Below are 18,906 nucleotides of genomic sequence, written 5' to 3' on the forward strand. Positions count from 1 at the left end.
GGAGGCCCTGGGTTAATCCACAGCACTGCAAAAAAAAAAAAAAAACCGGATGAATAAACAACAGCATTCAGGAAAAACGCCCCATGAAATATCATCACGAAAGCCCCGAGCATCAGCACCACACATCAAGAAACAAGAAGAGAAACAATCAAGTTTCAACAGCACTGAAAACTGGATAGAATGGAGTAAGTGCGGGACTTGAGAAAAGAGGAGGTTGTTTTTCTACAAGACTCTCAACAACTAGGAGAGAACAATTTCACACATATAATATAGCATCTGAAAAAATTTATATTCTATCTAGCCCTTCACAGGAAATTATATTGGAGAAGGATGTGTTGTTAAAATACAAAAGGCATAGTACCCAGCATTAAATAAAATAAAATTGTAAGGGAAGATCTGGGATGTATAGAGGACCAGTCCATATAGGAGTAGAAATACAGAAGGCTATTCTTAAATGTTAAAGACTTGGAAAAAGGAACCACGGGTACTTGGTATGATGTGCCAATTTTAAGATGGCCTCTAAGGCCATTCCCTGATGGACACTTTCTCCATAAACCTGGGGGGGGTGTTAAAGGACCCTTTCACAGGGGTTGCCTAAGACCACTGTAAAACACAGATATTTACATTATGATTCATAAGCAAAATTACAGTTATGAAGTAGCAACAAAAGTAATTTTATGGTTGGGGGGGGGTCTCCACAACATGAAGAACTGTATTAAAGGGAAGGTTGAGAACCACTGCTTTAGAGAGTGGGTGAACCTGAATAGGGGGTGCACACAAATAATAAACACAAATTTGCTGACCATGAATTAATCAAAAAGAAGATTATTATCCTAAGTGATCTGGATCTATGCAGGTAAATGACCAATCAAAAGATTCTCCCTGACTGGTCTGAGAGACGAGCAAGCAAAGAAATTAATTCTGTTGAAAACTACAGGAATACAAGAGAAAATGTCTATAATCCCAAGCCTAGCTTCCACCTGGATTGCCTTATGAGGAAGATTCAGTTAATTGCCAATGCCTAGACTCTTGGCCCACAGAAATTCTAGAAAACAAATAGGTGTTGTTTTAAGCCAGTAAAATCTTGCTATTAGTCACACAACAATAAGCCTAATATTTATGTCACACGATTTAAAACTAAGCAAAATCAGTAATTTATAATGAAATCATATTTCATACTAAAACAGAAAACTTCAGAAGTCAATGCCATCTCAAGTAGTTTTAAAAACAATACATTAAAAATGCCAGAAAGCAGAAACCTTGAATAGGAAATTGTCATACCTGGTTAGGGTGGCTAAAAACAATCAGGTTCATAGGGATCAGCTTCCGGCTGTCCTGGATCTTCTAGCTTATAAAGAATAGGTTGGCAGCTAAACCAGGTGTTCCTGCCCCCAGTTTGTATCATGGTTTTTCTAACTTTAAAGCCATGCCTAAGGAAGGAGCCTGGGAGGGACTGGGAGACAGAGGCACTTTAGGAATCAGGTAAGCTTTCTGAATAGACAAAGTTTTCACTTTTGTGAGTTTCACTGGTGCAATGCAGCATCCCTCAGTAAGGTCCCTACACCAGCAGCAGCCTCACTGCAAACTCATTAGAACAATTAGTGAGCCACTCAGACCCACTGAATAAAAATCTGAGGGTAAAGGAAACCCAGCAATCTGTGTTTTCTTTTTAACAAGCTCTCTAGGTGTTGCTGATATGAGCTTACAATTGAGAACAACTAATCTTTATTAATTTCTCCCAGCATCATACTATGATCTAGTCTTCTTCCTGTTGTAGCCAAGAGGCAATGCATTTCAAAACTGTGTATGACCTAGCTAACATATCACAAGCTTTAATAAAAAGGGGGGGGGGCTTGCAGAATAAATAAAAAAAATCAGGCTACAGATATCTTTCCTTGACTAGAAGATTTTAAAAACAATGTGTTTAGGAAGCATATGTTCTCTTCCCTTTCTCACAGTCCTTGCTAAGCTCTACTCCTTTTACCTTACACCATGACATGTTGTTCTGAAGAACTAATGACTGTATTAGAGTTTAGGAGGTAATTCCAAAGCAAACCTGGGGGCTAGAGAGATGGCTCAGCACTTAAGAACATGTGTTGCTCTTAGAAGACCTGAGGATTTGTTTACCAAAACCCACATGGCAGCTCACAACAGTCTGTACCAAGGGATCCCTCTTCTGGCCTCCACAGGCACCAGGTTAAGTGTGTGGTGTGCATGCATACATGAAGCCAGGCATTCATACATATGAAATAAAAGGTTTTTTTTTAAAGAATAATGACAAATTTTAATCTGGTACAGTATAGGCCAGCTTTTCCTTACAAGCTAGAAAATCAAGTAACATAGAGACCACTTCTTTCAGGAGCGGCAATATGCTATACCCTGGCCCTCCACATGTAGGTCTGTACTTTTAAGCATGTTCCAAAATGACATCACAAGTGTCCCTCCTTTCCCCACCAGACTGAGATCTTCAGAGACACAGATTCTTTCTGTCTAAGTATTCCAGAGACTGAAGTGCCCAATAACTAAAAGGAGGGTTAGCTTATAAAAATTTCAATTAAAAGTTAACAGTGTAAATTCTATAGCAAACATGTAATGATGTCAAAACTTATCAGATTTAAATACATTAAAAGTAAAATGCAGGGTTTTCATCATCTTAAAGGAAGACAAAAGACATGCATAAGGAACCCACCAATAACCAAGCTTGTACTAAATTTGAATGCTTTAAAAAAAAACTATGAAGGATTAAAAACAGTTTTCCAAGTAATCACTGAGCATCCATTTAGGTTCCCTGAACTAAGAGTTCTCAGCGGCTCCAAGTTCAACACATGCTCTATCATTTCACAGTTGTAGAACGTTCCATTAGTCAAATATTCCTTTAGACCTTTTCCCCATAAAGATGCAGATAGCATTAAGATTCTGATAACTGCCAATAATCCTCACATTTAAAACAGTTTTTGCTGGACAAGTACAGTAACTACTCTTTTAGTCAATCTTGAAAATAATGAACTAAGATTTTACATGTAGAAGCCAAAACTGATACAAATGCATATAAAACTATATGTATGAATAGTTACTGGGTGTGGTAGTATTATACTATAGCTATTTACATTGTTTAAATACCTTCATTCTTAAATCTCAAGAGAAAACATTAAAACTTAAATGTACTCATTTTAGAGAAACTAAGCAATTCAGAAAGACAACAACTTTCACAACTGGTCTTCCCAGAAACATGGCAGCGCTTTAAAGCCTCTTTCTCATCTTTTCCTTTTTGTACACACACACACACACACACACACACACACACACACACACACACACACACACTTTATGTATGTGATCCCCAAAATAAACTTGTATATTTTGTATTTTGTTATGTGTTTGCCTGCATGCCTGTTTGTGTACTACGTGCATGCCTGGTGCCCAGAGACCAGAAGAAAACATCAGATCCCCTGAACTGGAGTTATAGGTGGCTATGAGCTGCCATGTAGGTGCTGGGAATAGAACCCAGACCCTCTTGGAAGAGCAGTTAATGCTCTTGACCACTGAATCACCTCTCCAGCTCTATTATATACTTTTGCATCATGGCAAACTCCACCATCTTGAAAAATATTCTTTGGACTAGCTTTCTGCCACATTGGTATTATGATTCATAACAGTAGCAAAATTAAAATTATGAAATAGCAACAAAAATAATTTTATGGTTGCGGGGTCACCACACATATAACAGCATTAGAAAGGTTGAGAATCACCGTGTAGGATAGGAGTCCTACAAAATGCTGCTTCCTAGATATGACAAGGGCAATCTCATCAAGAATGAACACACAGCAGCAATGACTACCGGCATGCTTTTATGTGCAGGAACACACACACAAATAACACATGAAAGCAGAAGGACATTAGCTGGGAAAGAAGGATACAGGAGAGGGCAATGGGGTGAATATATTCAGAATACATAGATACATGCCCGAACTTGTCAAAGATTTAACAAAATAATATCTATTATTATCAGCGGAGAAGATAAATCGGCATCCTGCAAGATCTAGAACTATTTTTGCTTTTTTAATCAACAAAGCATCTTAAGAAAGTTGGGTTAAAGGGTAACGAGAGTCTTTTCACTCAGTTTTTTGTTATTGTTTTGAGTAAAGGTTTCTCTTTGTACTCCTGGAACTTGCTCTATAGACCAGGCTGGCCTTGAACTCAGAAATCTGCCTCTTTATTGTTGGGGCTAAAGGTGTGTAAGACCATGCCTACCTCTTCTCAGTTGAACCTGTACAGTGATCCCTGGTAATACTTAGAGTAGGTAGAGTCCTTATTAAGTATGATGGAAGCTGGCAGGACAATTAAGCAAACCACACACATTTCAATGTTAAAATTCAAAAGACAGACATTTGAAACAGCAGAGTCAGATAGGAAACAACAGCATTTTACAAGAGAACACACAAGAAAGCAGCACACAAAAAGCAAAGGGATGGTAGGTCAAAGTAACTGTCCTAAGTTTAGGAATATTGGAGGACACGGAAACATTTTCTAAGTAGAAATATTGAGATCTTTGGTAGTTAATTCCATTCAAGATAATTTACTAGTGATCATCATTAAGAGCCTAACAGGAAAAACTGAAAGTACCAGAGATGAAAACTCCAAATCATAGAGATACCTTACAGAATAACCCTGAGACTTCTCACAAACATTTATGAAAAACAGGAAAGCAGTAATAAGTTCTCAAGTAAACCTGAGGCATACTTAAGCACAAAAAAGAATCTAACAATCTACCTACATTAAAAAAAAAAATAACTGACATATCCAAATTACTAGAAATCTGGATTTTTCTGTATACTAAACATGGAACTTAATTCACTTAATTCTTTCAGCTGATTTTACAATATGGTGCGGTGTCACAAACTCACTGTGGAGCACAGAGCACTTTTAGTCATGAAAATACCTGTCAGAGCTAAGGCTCCCGTCACCCTCTCTCCTGAGTCCAGGACTCAGCACTCCACCACTGAGCTATACTCCCAGGGCGTTTGAGCACTACTTTATTAAGACTCAACAACTAAAAACAATGTGGAACTAGGAACAAGTCCTTCTACGATAAAGTCAAGGACAATCTCTTTCACGGGCTTTTTGACTCTGCAGTGAGTGACCACGTGGATCCAGATATGCCATTAGACTGAAGACATGGTGACAATGACTTTAACTCTATACAGTAATGAAAACTACTTTTTTCTATACAGTAATGAAATCACACCTTTTGATTTCACTTCCATTCTAATTCTTGTTTGGCAGTTTTACAAAAAGCTGTCAATTCTCACAACCTTTCTGTTTTAGGACTTAGTACTAACCCTTTCATTTCAAACAATGTGAAAGAGCTCTTCATGTTTTACAGAAAATGAAAGAAAATATCCAGAGCTAGGGAGATGGCTCCGTGGGTTAAAGGCTTGCCTAGCAAATGTGAAGCCCAGTGTGATGTTGAGTTCCCCAGAACCCACGTAAAAACCAGGTGGGTGGGATAATCCCAGAACCTGAGAAGGAACAAGTAGACAGAGAATCCCCAAAGCAAGCGGGCTAGCGAGACTATAAGCTCCAGGTTCAGCAAGGGACCCTGCTGCAGTCTAAGGTGGAGAGCTATCGAGGAAGACACTGATATCAATCTCAGGCCTCCACAAACACACTAGCACACAACTACCTGCTCCCAGACCTTTCCTAAATATGTGCAAACATACAAACACACACACATTCAGAGTTAATTTTATAGTAATATTAGTTTTCACAGAGATTAAGATGACTTTTCAAAAGCTGGAAAAACTGCAAGGGTTGATCGTATTATAAGGATAAAACAATGATTAGACATTTTCTAGATTTCACAATCTTAATTTTTAATAAAAAACAATGAGAAAAAATTGATCAGCCTACATTAAAGAGAAAAGTATAAATAAAATTCAGTTTTATGAGTTAAAAATTATTTTGCTATACAAAGGCCATAATGGATTTAAGATCCATTCTTATAGATGTCTGGAAAGTTTAAAAACAAGATAAAAAAATAAAATGAAAGTAAAAGAAAAAGTCAGAGAATTAAAAAGATATATATGCGAATTACTCCATCCTCTTTTCTCAAAACTATTTAAGAAACAAAAACAAGGAACAAGAGTTAGTCCCGTGCCCTCCTCCCTCCTTCCTTGGACACTTGGGAACACAAAATTGACCACCACGCGTGATTTACAAGGACAGGGAAGGCTATCGATAAGCATGAACTGCTAAATTAAGAACATAAAGTCAAGTGAGGGCAGTAGCACACTCCTAACACTCAACGTAGAGATCACGAGTTCCAGGCCACATGATAAACCTCTCTCATACAGAAGGAGGCTTGAGAAGAGAGAGAGGGAGGGGAGAGGAAGGAAAGGAGGAGGGTGTTGAAGTAAGGAGAAAATGTACTGTAAATTTTAAGATTTTTTTGACCTAAAAGAAAGATTCTAGATACACAATTTTTTTTTTTATTTTCAAGACAGGGTTTCTCAGTAGCTTTTTGGTTCCTGTCCTGGCTCTTGTAGACCAGGCTTGCCTCGAACTCACAGAGATTCGCCTGCCTCTGCCTCCCGAGTGCTGGGATTAAAGGCGTGCGCCACCACCGCCCGGCTTAGATACACAATTTTATTCATATACTGTTGACTGGGTTTTTGCTGTTGAGTTTCATCTATACTCCTATAACACCATTCAGGAAGGGTTAAAGGTGTTATGGGATGTGGTTTTACACACCTGTAATGCCAGTACCCTGGGATAGCCAATCAGAGCTACTTAGCAAGGTCTTATGTCTCAAGGAAAAACGGATCTCATTTTTTTGTTTCGTTCTCAATTCTTGTACACAGATTAAGCCTACCTAAAATTACCTTATTACATACAAATTCTTCTGTAATTAACTTGAACTCTTACAATACCTTAAAATCACTCATTTAAAAAAAAAAAGTCTTCTGACCTCCAGGAAAATCTTGTTTCTTCAACAACATAATGTATCTTGTAAATTGCACTGTCACCACGAAGTGTGTGAGCAAATGGTAAGATATTAAAAACAAGCGACACAAACAGAAGCCCGCACATTACATCTCACTAGGCAGGTCCTAACCGAACATACGAGGGCTACTTAAAACAGTCACTTAAACCTTATAGTAGGAACTGACGATTCCAGATAATACGAAATATCTGGGATTCATTTTCCTGTTCTTCTATTCCATTAGCAATATCCAAGACAAAGAGAAAACTCAAATGGCAGAACAGAGACCTGATCTTTTGAGATGTGAATGCCTTTTAATCTTGACTGTCAGTAACAGAAGCCAGCAAGGTAAGAACAAGGACAGTTCTCTTGTTAACGCTCCAACTCATTCATCCACAGCTCCCCTGAGTATGAGTGCCTACTCCTCTCTGAGCACACCATGCAGGTTCCCACATTACTACCTCCGTACTTGAAAACTCCCAGTTCCACAGCCTGACTCTTGGCCATGACACATTTCTCAGCCACTCCCTCTCCACGCTGGAACTTCCCGGGCTGTTCCATTATTCACTTCCTTTACCCAGCAGAGTTCATTGTTTTACCTTAGTGTTTCTACAGTCCCGAAATGGTTCCTATCACACCACCAAGAACAATGTTTTTTCAAACTGCCAGTTGCTACCACAGGCTTGTTAAATCTAAGTAGTTGATCTTCACTATCACTTCTTGAAAACTAAATGGAATATAATTGAATAGAAACTATCAGACTGCATCAAATAAAGTAAGAATATTATTTTGTGTTTTTTATCATTTTAAATATGAGAGTATTTCATCACAGCATAAAAATGTATGCTGCCAGGCTATATTTTTAAATTTGTCTGGCTTTTTTGTTTTGTCTTGTTTTTTAGGCAGGTTCTTCCTATAGCCAAGGCTGGCCTCCAACTCCAGATCCTCCTGCCTCAGCTTTCCAAGGACTAGATGTGTACCGCATGCCACATCAGGCTGGGTCACATCTCTTGAGTTTTCAAGCCCAGTATTGCACAGCCCAGCTTTCATTGGCTCACATGATTCTGGATAAAGTTCTGGAGACTCACTCTATATCCAAAGGAGTCCATGCGAGCAAGGCTTTTATGCAGTGGTTCTGTCCAGCACTGTTCTATCTAAATGCTCTCTCATTTATCTACAAAGCCTACCTGAACTCACCTTTTAGTATTTAATATCACCGGCTCCAAAGTCGTGTTATCCTTCCTACAGCAGCAAATGTTCCCTCACATACATACTGTTAACTGCTCTTTCATCACCTCACATCTACTTTAACCAGGCTTCCCCACTTCTAAACTCTCAACTCCTTTAGGGAAGAAACACATTTCACTGACTCTTCAACAGTACTCAGCTGAGTACATGCCATATAATCGGTGCTGAACGTTTGGAAGAATTAACAAAAACTAAGTTAGGACAGGTCAGATGGTTGCCTTCACAAAGTGCACTGCTATAGTGACAGGCAGATCAACATCTCCACATGTCTGCTACCACCCCTAGAGCCGTAAGTAAAACAAGAGGCAGTTTCTCATCCTTCAGCAAAGAAAGACTCCAGGTAACAATGTAGCAGCACCCACTTCCATTCTTTTGAGTTCAAGGCAAAAAGAAAAGGCTTAAAGTTTGCAAAGTAGGGTAGATACCAGAAAAACAAACAGAAATCTCATCACCCATTAGTAGGGAATGGGAAACTCTCATTCTGTACATAACTATCTCTTAATAAAGTCAGGCATTACTGCACTAAGTAAAAACAAAAAGTAGCTCAAGATAACTGGCTGGAGTGGCTTGCTATCGGTTGCCTTCTCCAGTGTTCTGAAAGAGTTCCAGACTCACTAAGAACATTATGGTATGCTCCTGGGTGCACAACCTTACAGGTATTCCTCATTGAGACTCAACCTTCTCATGGGCTTCATTTCACACATACAATTGTCTTTATTTGTAAGGTGTCTGCCATACCTATTTTTACACAGCCATCCTTGAGCTGACCTCACTCCAATTAAAAACAGTGCGCGCAACTTTGACAGACTCTGCCAACTGTTGGTTTCAGCTGTTCTTTGCCTTTTCCACAGTTCATAAACTAGTATTACAGGAGTCATTTTTTCCTGCCTAATCATTTATTTTAGTTTAAGAAAATAATTCCTTTACTCCTTAATTGTAACCCACAATTAAAACTATGTAAACTATATTATAACATTCATCAAAAATCCATCTGTAATACATAAACTTCCTTAACCACATGAAATTTTGGATATTCGTCTAAGTAAGGTAATTTAGGACTGCCTGGGAAAACTTTAAAGGTCATATAATACTAACTTCTGTTTCAAAGAGGCCCAGATGGCTATGCTTATTCACTTACAAAGGATAGAAGCTTCGGCAGATGCCTTTGCTGTAGGACACTCTTGTCTACTTCCACCAAATCACCCTCAATAAGAAAGGGCCATATTCCCAAATACAGATTGTGGGGAAAATAAAAGTATGTGCTCTTAACTGCTGAGCCGTATCTCCATCCCTTCTTTCTAGGTCTCTTAATACTAGTTATCATCACATTGGCCATGAAGTTTTGGCACCTAAAAAATTTTGGAGGCACAAACTCAAATTATATTACTCACCAATCAGGACTCTACTACAGTCATTTTTAAAATTTTGTTTTACTCCTTTTTTAAATATTATTTTATGTGTTTCAGTGTTTTGCCTGTGTATGTATGTATGTGCACCACTTGCAAGCCTGGCACCTGCAGTGGTCAAAGATCGGTATCAGATCTGGGAACTGGAGTTACAGAGAGTTGTGAACCACCATGTGGGTGCTGGGAATTGAACCCAGGTCCTCTGAAAGAGCACAAGTGCTCTTAACCCCTGAGCCATCCCTCCAGCCCCTTAAAATACTTCTAACAAAAAGGTTAGTGAGTTGTTTATAAACAAATTATGCTGAGCGTCTAAATGTGTTTCATGTAAGTAGCTTAGATTCATATTTAAAACACTAATCTCCTTTAGTATTAAATTGATCTCAGTCTTCACTTGGTAAAACAGTGGACATTCATGTAATATGAGAGACACAGAAAACTGATTCTCTTCATGCCGCTGCCACTCCAGTCTGGAGAATTCAGTCTTCCTGATGAAAAACTGCACTTGATTTTGTGTGCAGCTACGAGTGCACGTGACACTCCAACATGAATTTACAACACATTTTAAACGTGGAGCTACACATAATCAAGGGAAGCCAATATTAATATTCTTTTTAGTATTTTCTCATTTAAAATTGGTGCAAATGATTCAAAACATTTTCAAACACCATTATTTTCTAGCTTAAGTGCTTTAACAGTTTAGAAGAAAAAAGTCAACAATTGACTATTAAATAAGGAGAAAAAAACCACTTTTACAGGTTGACTTATACTCCTTATTTTACAGATAAGAATACAGTCCATAAAGGTTAAGCAATTTAAGCTATTAACAGCACCAGAAATAGAGTAAGGTATTTTAATTACATTCTTATCCTTGTCATTTAAGTATTAAACGTAATTACCAACCCATAATTAATATCTGAGGAAGGACTCCTGTGACACGTGTTCTACATTTTCAAAGTTGTATAAGCTAATAAACTTCAAATTTCAATTGCCAGAACAAAACGAAACTACAAGAACTTTAAAGTGTGTGCTCCTAATAAGCCATCACAATGAATTCCAAAAATCCATCATTCCAAACCTTGTCCCTCAACTACATATTTATTGGTATTAATTCGACCACGGGAAGAATTCAGAGACATCACTAACAATTCCCTAAAGAAATCAATAGATCATCACTCCCGTAACACGGGTTTCCAGCTTAAATAAAGAGGAGCTCCTCGCATTTTATTAAGCTGCAGTATTTAGAATTAAAAGTTTGGAAAAGGCACTCTCAGCTGGCTTATGTTGAGGATGTAAATCTAACACTGCTGACACAAGCCAAAGGTCTGAGCTTAAAAGAGAAAAGCAGAAAAAGTGAACAAGTCCCTTTAATCAAAAGCTTGCTCTCTCCAGCGACCACACCGTGGAGACCGCAATAGTGAGACGCGGAGATTTTCGTTTAAATCCCCAGTAAGCTAAAGCTGTACACTCAGCTTCGGGTGTTCAAGGATAAAACACCGGGCACAGCGAGGGCAACAACTTACGAGGGATCGGTTTCAAGGACTGCAGTCTAACTACTCATTACAATCGTCCCTTTGTGCAACTGATTATTTCTACAAAGTCCTGGAAGAATGCAACTCTTCTCTTCGAACGATACCAGGTCAACCAAACCTAAGATGGCAAGATTTTGGTAACCTACACAGCGGTTTGACCAATGAAGAGGCACAGGGTAGACCAGCGCATTCTCTTCACACAAATCATTAATAAGACTGTAACAAACAACATTACACGTTCTAATTAGGACCTCTGGTGTCGCTCTACAACAACACAAATATAATCCCTATTTTAAAGTAGTACCCGTTGAGCAAGGGGAAGTATTTAAAAGCAGCCACCCCCACCGCTCAGCAGCACACACTCACAAACAGATTTAAAGCTGTGATAAGCACAAAATCCTTACCCCATTTTGCCCAATGAAAACTTGCTCTGAAGTTTCTACAAAAATAACGTCCAAGGAATTTTCTCCGTCTGTTATTTTGCAGTTGCTTTTCAACCCCCGAGATCTTTTCCGGAGGTAACTCAACGATGCTGACTGTTCAGTTAGTTCTTGTCGGCAAAAGGATTTCACTCGCGCCGATACCAAAACGTTCAAACATTTGCTTATTTGGAATTTGAAAAGGTTGCGCGGAGAATACGGCACTCAACTATTCCACAAAATCCGTGTGTGCATGAAGGAAAACGCAAAACCCAGCTTCACCGAGTCTTATAAAAAACGAGTTCGCTGGTCATTTCGCTCACGTCCCCCTCGCCACTCCAGGGAGCCAGGTAACTTGGCCTTCTCAGGGCTAAGGCGGTGGGTTCAAATTTCACCACACCAGGTCCCTAGGGGTGGAGCGTGCAACCCAACGCGACGTGCACTTTAATAAAAAATCCTACAGGCAGCAATGCCCCTGTCTCCCGTCGCTGACATTAAAAAAAAAATTATATAGAAAAAATCTCGAAGTGCAAAGCCCGGCCGCTCGCGATGTGCACGGCACACCACATCGGAATCCGTCCTTTCAATGTTCGTCCTCCTAAGACTCGGAGCAGAGAGGAGGTGGAGAGCAGGCAGAGAAGGCTGGGAAGGATCGATTCGTTCTCTCGAAGAGCATCAGCGGAGCCATTTCCAGGCTGGCGCTTAGCTGGGGGCGCAGCGGCCGCCGGGGAGCAGCGCAGGGGGCCCAAGCCCACCTCCCTCGGCTTCCCGGCCCCCGCCGAGCACAATGGAGCCCCGCTCGCGGCCGCCCCCTCTTCCCGCCTCTCCTCGCAGCACCGGCGGCCTCGGGCTCCAGACGGCGGAGAATGAATGAATCAGAGAACCCAGCCCCGCGCGGTTCCCGGCACCCAGCCCCCAGCTCCTGGCGGCCGCGCGCTGAGGCGAGAGAGGCACGCGGCTCGTCCGAGGCACGGCAGCCGCGGCTCGCGCTCCCACCCCGGCTTGTCTCTCCCGCTCCGTGCCGCCTCACATTCCCCGGGCCGCCGCTGCCTCTTCACGCTCCCCTCAGCGGCCGCCTCCGCCGGCCCCGGGGCGGCCTGGCGCCCGTCGCTGCCACAGCCTCCACAGAGCGCCTCCGAACCGAGCGCAGCCGAGGGCGCCGCTTCCCGGTCCGCGCCGCCGGCGTGAGGCGAGCACGGCGGGCGAGCGGGAGAGGGGGCGGGGCGGGGCGGGGCCGGGAGCGCGGCCCTCCCGGCTCGAGGGGCGGAGCGCCGCCGCCGCCGCAGGCCGGCGGAGGAGGTGGGGCGCGGCGGAGGCGGGGCCCGGGCTCGGAGCAGGGCGGGGAAGAGACAAGCCCGGAGAGGATTAGCCTGCCGGTCCGTCGGTCCGTCCCTTATTCCTTCCCCTCCCCTAGCGGCCAGCGGCGGGCCGGCAGCGCGCTCGGCTCCTACGCTGGCTCGGGAGCGCCACGGCCTCTTCCGCTCCGCAAGCCGGGTTCTCGCGCTGTGTCTCCATCCTCCCCGCAGGAGGACCTTTAAATAGCAACGTCAGCGCGCTCCTCGCCGCACACACGTCACCCTCCGCTCACGTCACCCTGTGCGGGGGATGATGTCACGCGGCCGGAAGTACTGCTAAATTAGGGAAAGGAGCAGGGGGTGGAGGGCTGGGCGAGCGGCTGTGTGCCCACCTGCTCTCGCTTCTCCTTAAAGGCTAACGCGCTGGAGAAAGTCGGAGGAGAGCTCAGAGAAGGCGGCGGAAGGAGGTTTCCTTGGCACAAATGTGCCAAACGCGAGTGAATCACTCATAGCAACCGTGCCGAAGTGTCGCCGGTAATGTCCTGTCTTCCACTCCCAGTGGGTTCGCCGCAGCATCCCCAGGCTGCTCACACCCCAACCTGCAGGGAAACGTGGGAGGGAGAGTGGTAGACTTGGGGAACATCGCCGTTAATTTTAGGAGTCATAAATAACCATTCTGAACTTCCCGCCTCCTGATGGCATGAACTTCTTTTTTTTTAAAAAAAAAAGTGGAGTTAGGAACAAACCTCTTGTTACAAAGGATAGTAATTAAAGCTGAGGAGAGCTCCCAAATGTTCTAAATGTTGCCGTTCGCAACCTAGCCATGGTTCTGCGTGGCATAATGAATCAAATTCATTAAAGTAAAACTTAGATTCCCTCAGATAATTATCATTCTGCAGTTTCGCAAATGCCAATGAATCCCTTCAGTTCTGACCTACCGAGAATATCAATTACAGTCTGGAAACAAAGGCTTGTCACCCAATCCTTTTTAATTAACATAAATATACATTAGCACGGTAACTCTCAAGTACGTTTTCATTTTCTATATGGCAAGGATGATTAGCCATCCATAGCTTTATAGCTATATATGTGAAAACCGTGTTTTTAAAATCATAAAGTTAAAATGGCCTCATTATCCTAAGATACCCTTTGATTAGGTAGATTCACAGGCTGAACTTAACTTTTATTTGATTTAACTCGGCAATCATGGCCCAGAAATAGAATTGCTACACACTGCTAAAGGCCTTTTACTTTTATGACAGTAACTCTATAAATACAGTGACCATATTTTACAAACTAAAGTCATTTGACATTAAACAGAATATTCAAAACCTGAAGTGACCTGGAAAATTCAGGACATAATAGTATTTTCAAACCATGAAGCTGTGCTTAGAAAAATTATAAATCAATACCAATGCAGTTCAAAATAAAATCAGCTAAAGTTCTATAGACTCTGCCGGGAGTAGTGGTTTTTGTTTTGATTGAGACAGGGTCTCAGTATTTAGCCCAGGCTGACCTTGAACTCCCAATCCCCTCTGAGCAACGCAATTACAGGAGTGTCACTGCTTTCCTACTACACGTGGTTTTTAATACGTGTTTTTAATGTTTACACATGATTCTGAATTAAGGAACAACAATTTTGGTTTGTTTTTTTTTTTGTTATCATTTTGTTTGTTCTGCATTGGCAATTGACATTTTCTTGCTTGAGTTTGGAACCCAAGATTTAAAAACACCAGCAAAAACTGTTAGGACCAATTTGTAACTTATCAGACTATGTGATCACTTCTCTTCTCATTATAAAATTATGATCTTGCTTTAAGTTTGAAATATTAAAGCGCTGTTTTTTTCACACAAGTATATATTTGTTATGTGTGTGTCTGCAAGTGTATGTATGTGTGTGCTAGCACATGTATGCATGACAAGAGTGGAGGCCATAGGTTAATGTCGGGGGTCTTCCTCGATTGCTGTCCACCTTACTGATTGAGGGAGGGTCTCTCTCAGTTGAACTCAGAGCTCATCAGTAGGGCTAATCTAAGTAGCCAGCATACTCTTGAGTGTCCAGTCTCTGCCTTTCTGGTACTGGAATTACAGGTAGGATGCCATCCCCCTCAGCAGTTATGTGGATGCTGGGGATCTCAACTCTCTTTGTCATCATCACTTGTGTGGTGACAAAGGGTTATTGGTTTCTTAAACATTATGATAAAAGGTTAATGAAAAACAAATATCTGCTTGCCAGTTTGTCTGATATGTATTATCATCATACTGATAGAAACTGGTACATTTCAGACAAATTGAGTTTTTTACTTAAAGATAAAATACTAAAGAAATGATACTGCCATTTTTCAAATACCGTCATCACTGATCCCTGCAAGTTAGAATGCAAATTGTTACTACTTTCTAAAATGCTGAAACAACAACAAAACCTTTAAAAACCATTTCCTTCTGAACTAAATTTCCCTTTCCGGGTCTTTCTCTCTCTGTTAATTAACTCTTATTTTGCCATTTTCAGCACCTCATTTAAGCTTATGAGCACAACTTCCTCCTGTTTGTATTCTTTACCAAACCGATTGTTGCCACCTGCTGAGATGGCATTCAGCTGCTTCTGTGCTTTTAGCACACGGGCCCTTCCTCAGTGTCTGTTTCTCACAGGGGCGGGGTGTCCTCACAGCTGCCTCTTGTCAGCTGATAGAGAGCAACTTTTTTGTAAATCTGAGGGTTCACTGTGCTATAATTACTCAAAATGTATGTGATCATTTCAGCTTCTTCTGGTCAATTCTAACTACAGTTGGCCAATTCTTTTCTTTCCCATTTGTGTGTGATTCACATACCAAGAAGTACTTGTATGTATATAATAGTATGTATGTAACCAAAGCTGTAAGTAAAACCTTGAAACATGTGATATGAAACATGTCCTTAGAAAAATAAATGCCTTTCCCCCCTACTTTGGTACAATTCCTGTACACTTTTGCGAGGCATCGGAGAACCGTTTTAGGGCTTTTCATCTATTAGTAACTATCTTTTCCCCTAAATGAGCTGTTGTGCCATGAATTCCAATTCTAATTTACGGATTTGTTAAGGAAGTACTGAACTTCCTAGAAAGGAATGCGTTTCTCTCACCGGAAGAGGAAGAAAGTACTTCAGTAACATTTCAGTTTTTAACAGTTCCTGTTTCCCACTCTGCTCTCAGATTTGTGGGGCGGTTTATGAATACCCTCCGATTTTAGAATCTGTGGGCGAAGGCATCTGTTTCAGTTTCTGAGTTTACTTCCATGCCCTTAGCAGGAGATGGTAGCCTCCAATGGGAGGTTCATAGATGTGTCATGAAATGGGTCTTTTTAAATGAAAAGTCATTCATGAGCTAGAAAAAAATTGCAGAAAAAGGAGTTAAAGCCAGAATTTGTTTTTAATTGACTAACATTAGGTAATAGCAAATCCCTTTGGAGTATCCTATTTTTAATCACAAAGCACCACTGCCACTTCAAATAAAGTCATAAGCAGGCATAATACACAGACAGTACATAGAAATCCCACTAGCTTGAGACAAATGATTATTGAGAAACTAACCAGCAAAGGCTACAAGTAATGTTAAGAAAAGAATAAAAAATTGGAAATGTTTTTCTAGTGGATGCTAAAAGTCTCAGTCCACATGCTCCATGATTTAGCAAGGCCATCATTAAATCGATTTGGCTTGTGTAAAGCCATCTTTTATTATTGTTACCAGTCTCGTTCTCAACAGAACTAGGGTAGTTGAAAAGTCTTTTCAAAGGACTCTCAATTAAATTAGTATAAAGCAGCTCAAGAGTGGGAATATAGGTGTTTCCCTTTTCCTCCAAGGCGAAGTCTTCAGACAGAGTTATTCATCTGAGAGCGTCCATACTTGGTTTTTGTTCTTTAGAGCAGTTTGTGAGTTGTTGAGGGAGAGAGGGTTAAGAATTATCCACACCGGAAAGCTATGTTGTAGAGCATGGCAAATAATCTCATGGCATTCCCCTTGCTTTGATTTTATTGTAATCTCATTGCTGATTTTCCAACTATGGTCAGAGAAGTACAATCCTAGGCTTGAAAAGGAAGGTTCCAGAAGGTTTTCAGTTAGGTGCCTAACTACAATAGGGGAATTGATCATAATAACCCCACAATTACAGGAAATTGATGTGCAGTCTGTTTTGTTTTGTTTTTTAACATTCATGCCTTTCAAAAACGATCAGGCTTGACTTTGTTTTGTTGGACATTTTAAGCAGCAGCCACAGAGAGCAGGCTGGGAAACCATGCCGATCTTCAGGGACCTACAGTAAGGAATGTAGAGTAAAGCTGCACCTGTGTAGTTACTTAGCATGGAATGCTGTGGAAGCTGATTGCCATGGTAACCAATAATCTTTTTCCTGAATGGGGAAACAGAACAACCATGAGGAAAATATTCTAAATGAGCTACCTCATTTCGTGACTCTTGGTGGGTGCCAGCTAGGATAAAAACAGCACCCAAGGTATTCGGGACAGCCACGCTTGTAAAAGGAAATTGCCTTCTTTTCAGAGAAATTAGGCTGAAGCTACTTGGAATTGGGGAAGACTCTGACGTGCCTGGAGCTGACAGAAACAATATCTAGAGCTATGTTAAAGGCTCTCTCCCCCAATCTGGGTGGTGGTGGCTCAGGCCTTTAATCCCAGCACTCGGGAGGCAGAGGCAGGCGAATCTCTGTGAGTTCAAGGCCAGTCTGGGTCTACAAGACCTAGTTCCTGGACAGGCTCCGAAGATACAGAGGTAACCCTGCCTCGAAAAAACAAAAACAAAACAACAAAAAAAGCTCTCTTCCTCACAAATGGTCCAAAAAACTCTCCCCATTTGAAGATTTCAAGAGTTAATACTTTGTTTTAATCTGGTTCAGATAGTAATTGCTCTAAATATTACAGTGCAATTAGTGTTCTCTAGAGAAGCAGAATCAATAGGGTATATACACACGTGCAGACAGATGATGGATGACCCAGAGACACTTGTTATAGGATTTGGCTCATAGTTCATTGAAACCATAAAGTCCCAATCTGCGCATTGGAGAACCAAGGGTCTGATGTAATGATTCATTTTCAACCGAAAAGACCTGAGAACCAGAGACGCCAATAGCGCCACTCATGCCGGATTTAAACTCCTGAGAAACGGTCATCCTGATGTCTCCAGGCAGGGGATGATTGTCCAGACTCCAGTGTAGATGAGCATTCTTCCCTCTGTCTTCCTCTTCTACTCAGACCATACACATATTAGATGATGCCTGGTGGTTGGGGCTGCATCCTGAGACCTTGGTGATGTCCGGCAGCCACACGACTGCCAGAACCATTCCCACCTGAGTGCCCATTCCTTCCACCCAGAGCCAGGATGTCCTCCCAGCCTAGGCTGCTGCTAAGGACCATGTCTGGGTCCATGGTCAAGCCACAGCTGGGGTCTATGTTAATATTTATGGCCCACCCATGTCACCTCAGGAGGCCTTAGGAATCATGACAGGTGAAATCAGAGGACTATGCTGAGCCAGCCCTGTCCTTCGCTGTCCTGGGAAAGCTGGCCTTGTCTCTCACTGGCCACTACAGCAAGAGCTGCCCCCTGCACTCGGGAGAGAGGGCCCCCACCCCTCAGTACAGGAGAGGATGAACCTACCCTGAGGGCATGCATGTAGGAGAGCTGACTGCACCACCACCACACTGAAGTCAAGTGTCCCCAGTGACTCTCTGACCTGCCTGGCTAACACCCAGACTCACAACTGATCCTTGGGTTGACCCACCTAACATCTACCCCATCTGGGTCCTGCTGGAGGTTGTGAAGGGACTGGTCCTGTGGAACAATACCCGCAAGATCTCCAAGATTCCGGTGGCCACGGGATATCCCAGAGGAGCTCTGATGAGGACCCAGTGAGGATGGTGTACCAAAAACTGGAGGCCTTGAACAAGACCAGTGGCTCATTGCAATGAACATCCTTCAGTTAAGCTGATGGGACAAAGGTATATGACACACTGAAGCCTCCAGAGCCACCAGGACAAGTGAAGTGA

The 18,906-nt window shown here is 41.9% G+C and overlaps 1 protein-coding gene across 1 annotated transcript in view; it reads right to left on the minus strand.

The window, feature by feature from the left end:
• Positions 1-12,406, minus strand: part of Homer1 (homer scaffold protein 1) — a 99,613-nt gene extending 87,207 nt beyond the window's left edge. The window contains exon 1 of the mRNA XM_075976305.1: positions 11,570-12,406. Coding sequence (XP_075832420.1) covers positions 11,570-11,574 — 5 coding nt within the window. The 5' untranslated portion in view covers positions 11,575-12,406. The remainder of the gene's footprint in view (positions 1-11,569) is intronic.
• Between the last annotated feature and the right edge of the window lie 6,500 nt (positions 12,407-18,906).

The sequence above is a fragment of the Microtus pennsylvanicus genome, chromosome 6 (assembly GCF_037038515.1).
Source record: "Microtus pennsylvanicus isolate mMicPen1 chromosome 6, mMicPen1.hap1, whole genome shotgun sequence".
NCBI classification, from domain to species: domain Eukaryota; kingdom Metazoa; phylum Chordata; class Mammalia; order Rodentia; family Cricetidae; genus Microtus; species Microtus pennsylvanicus.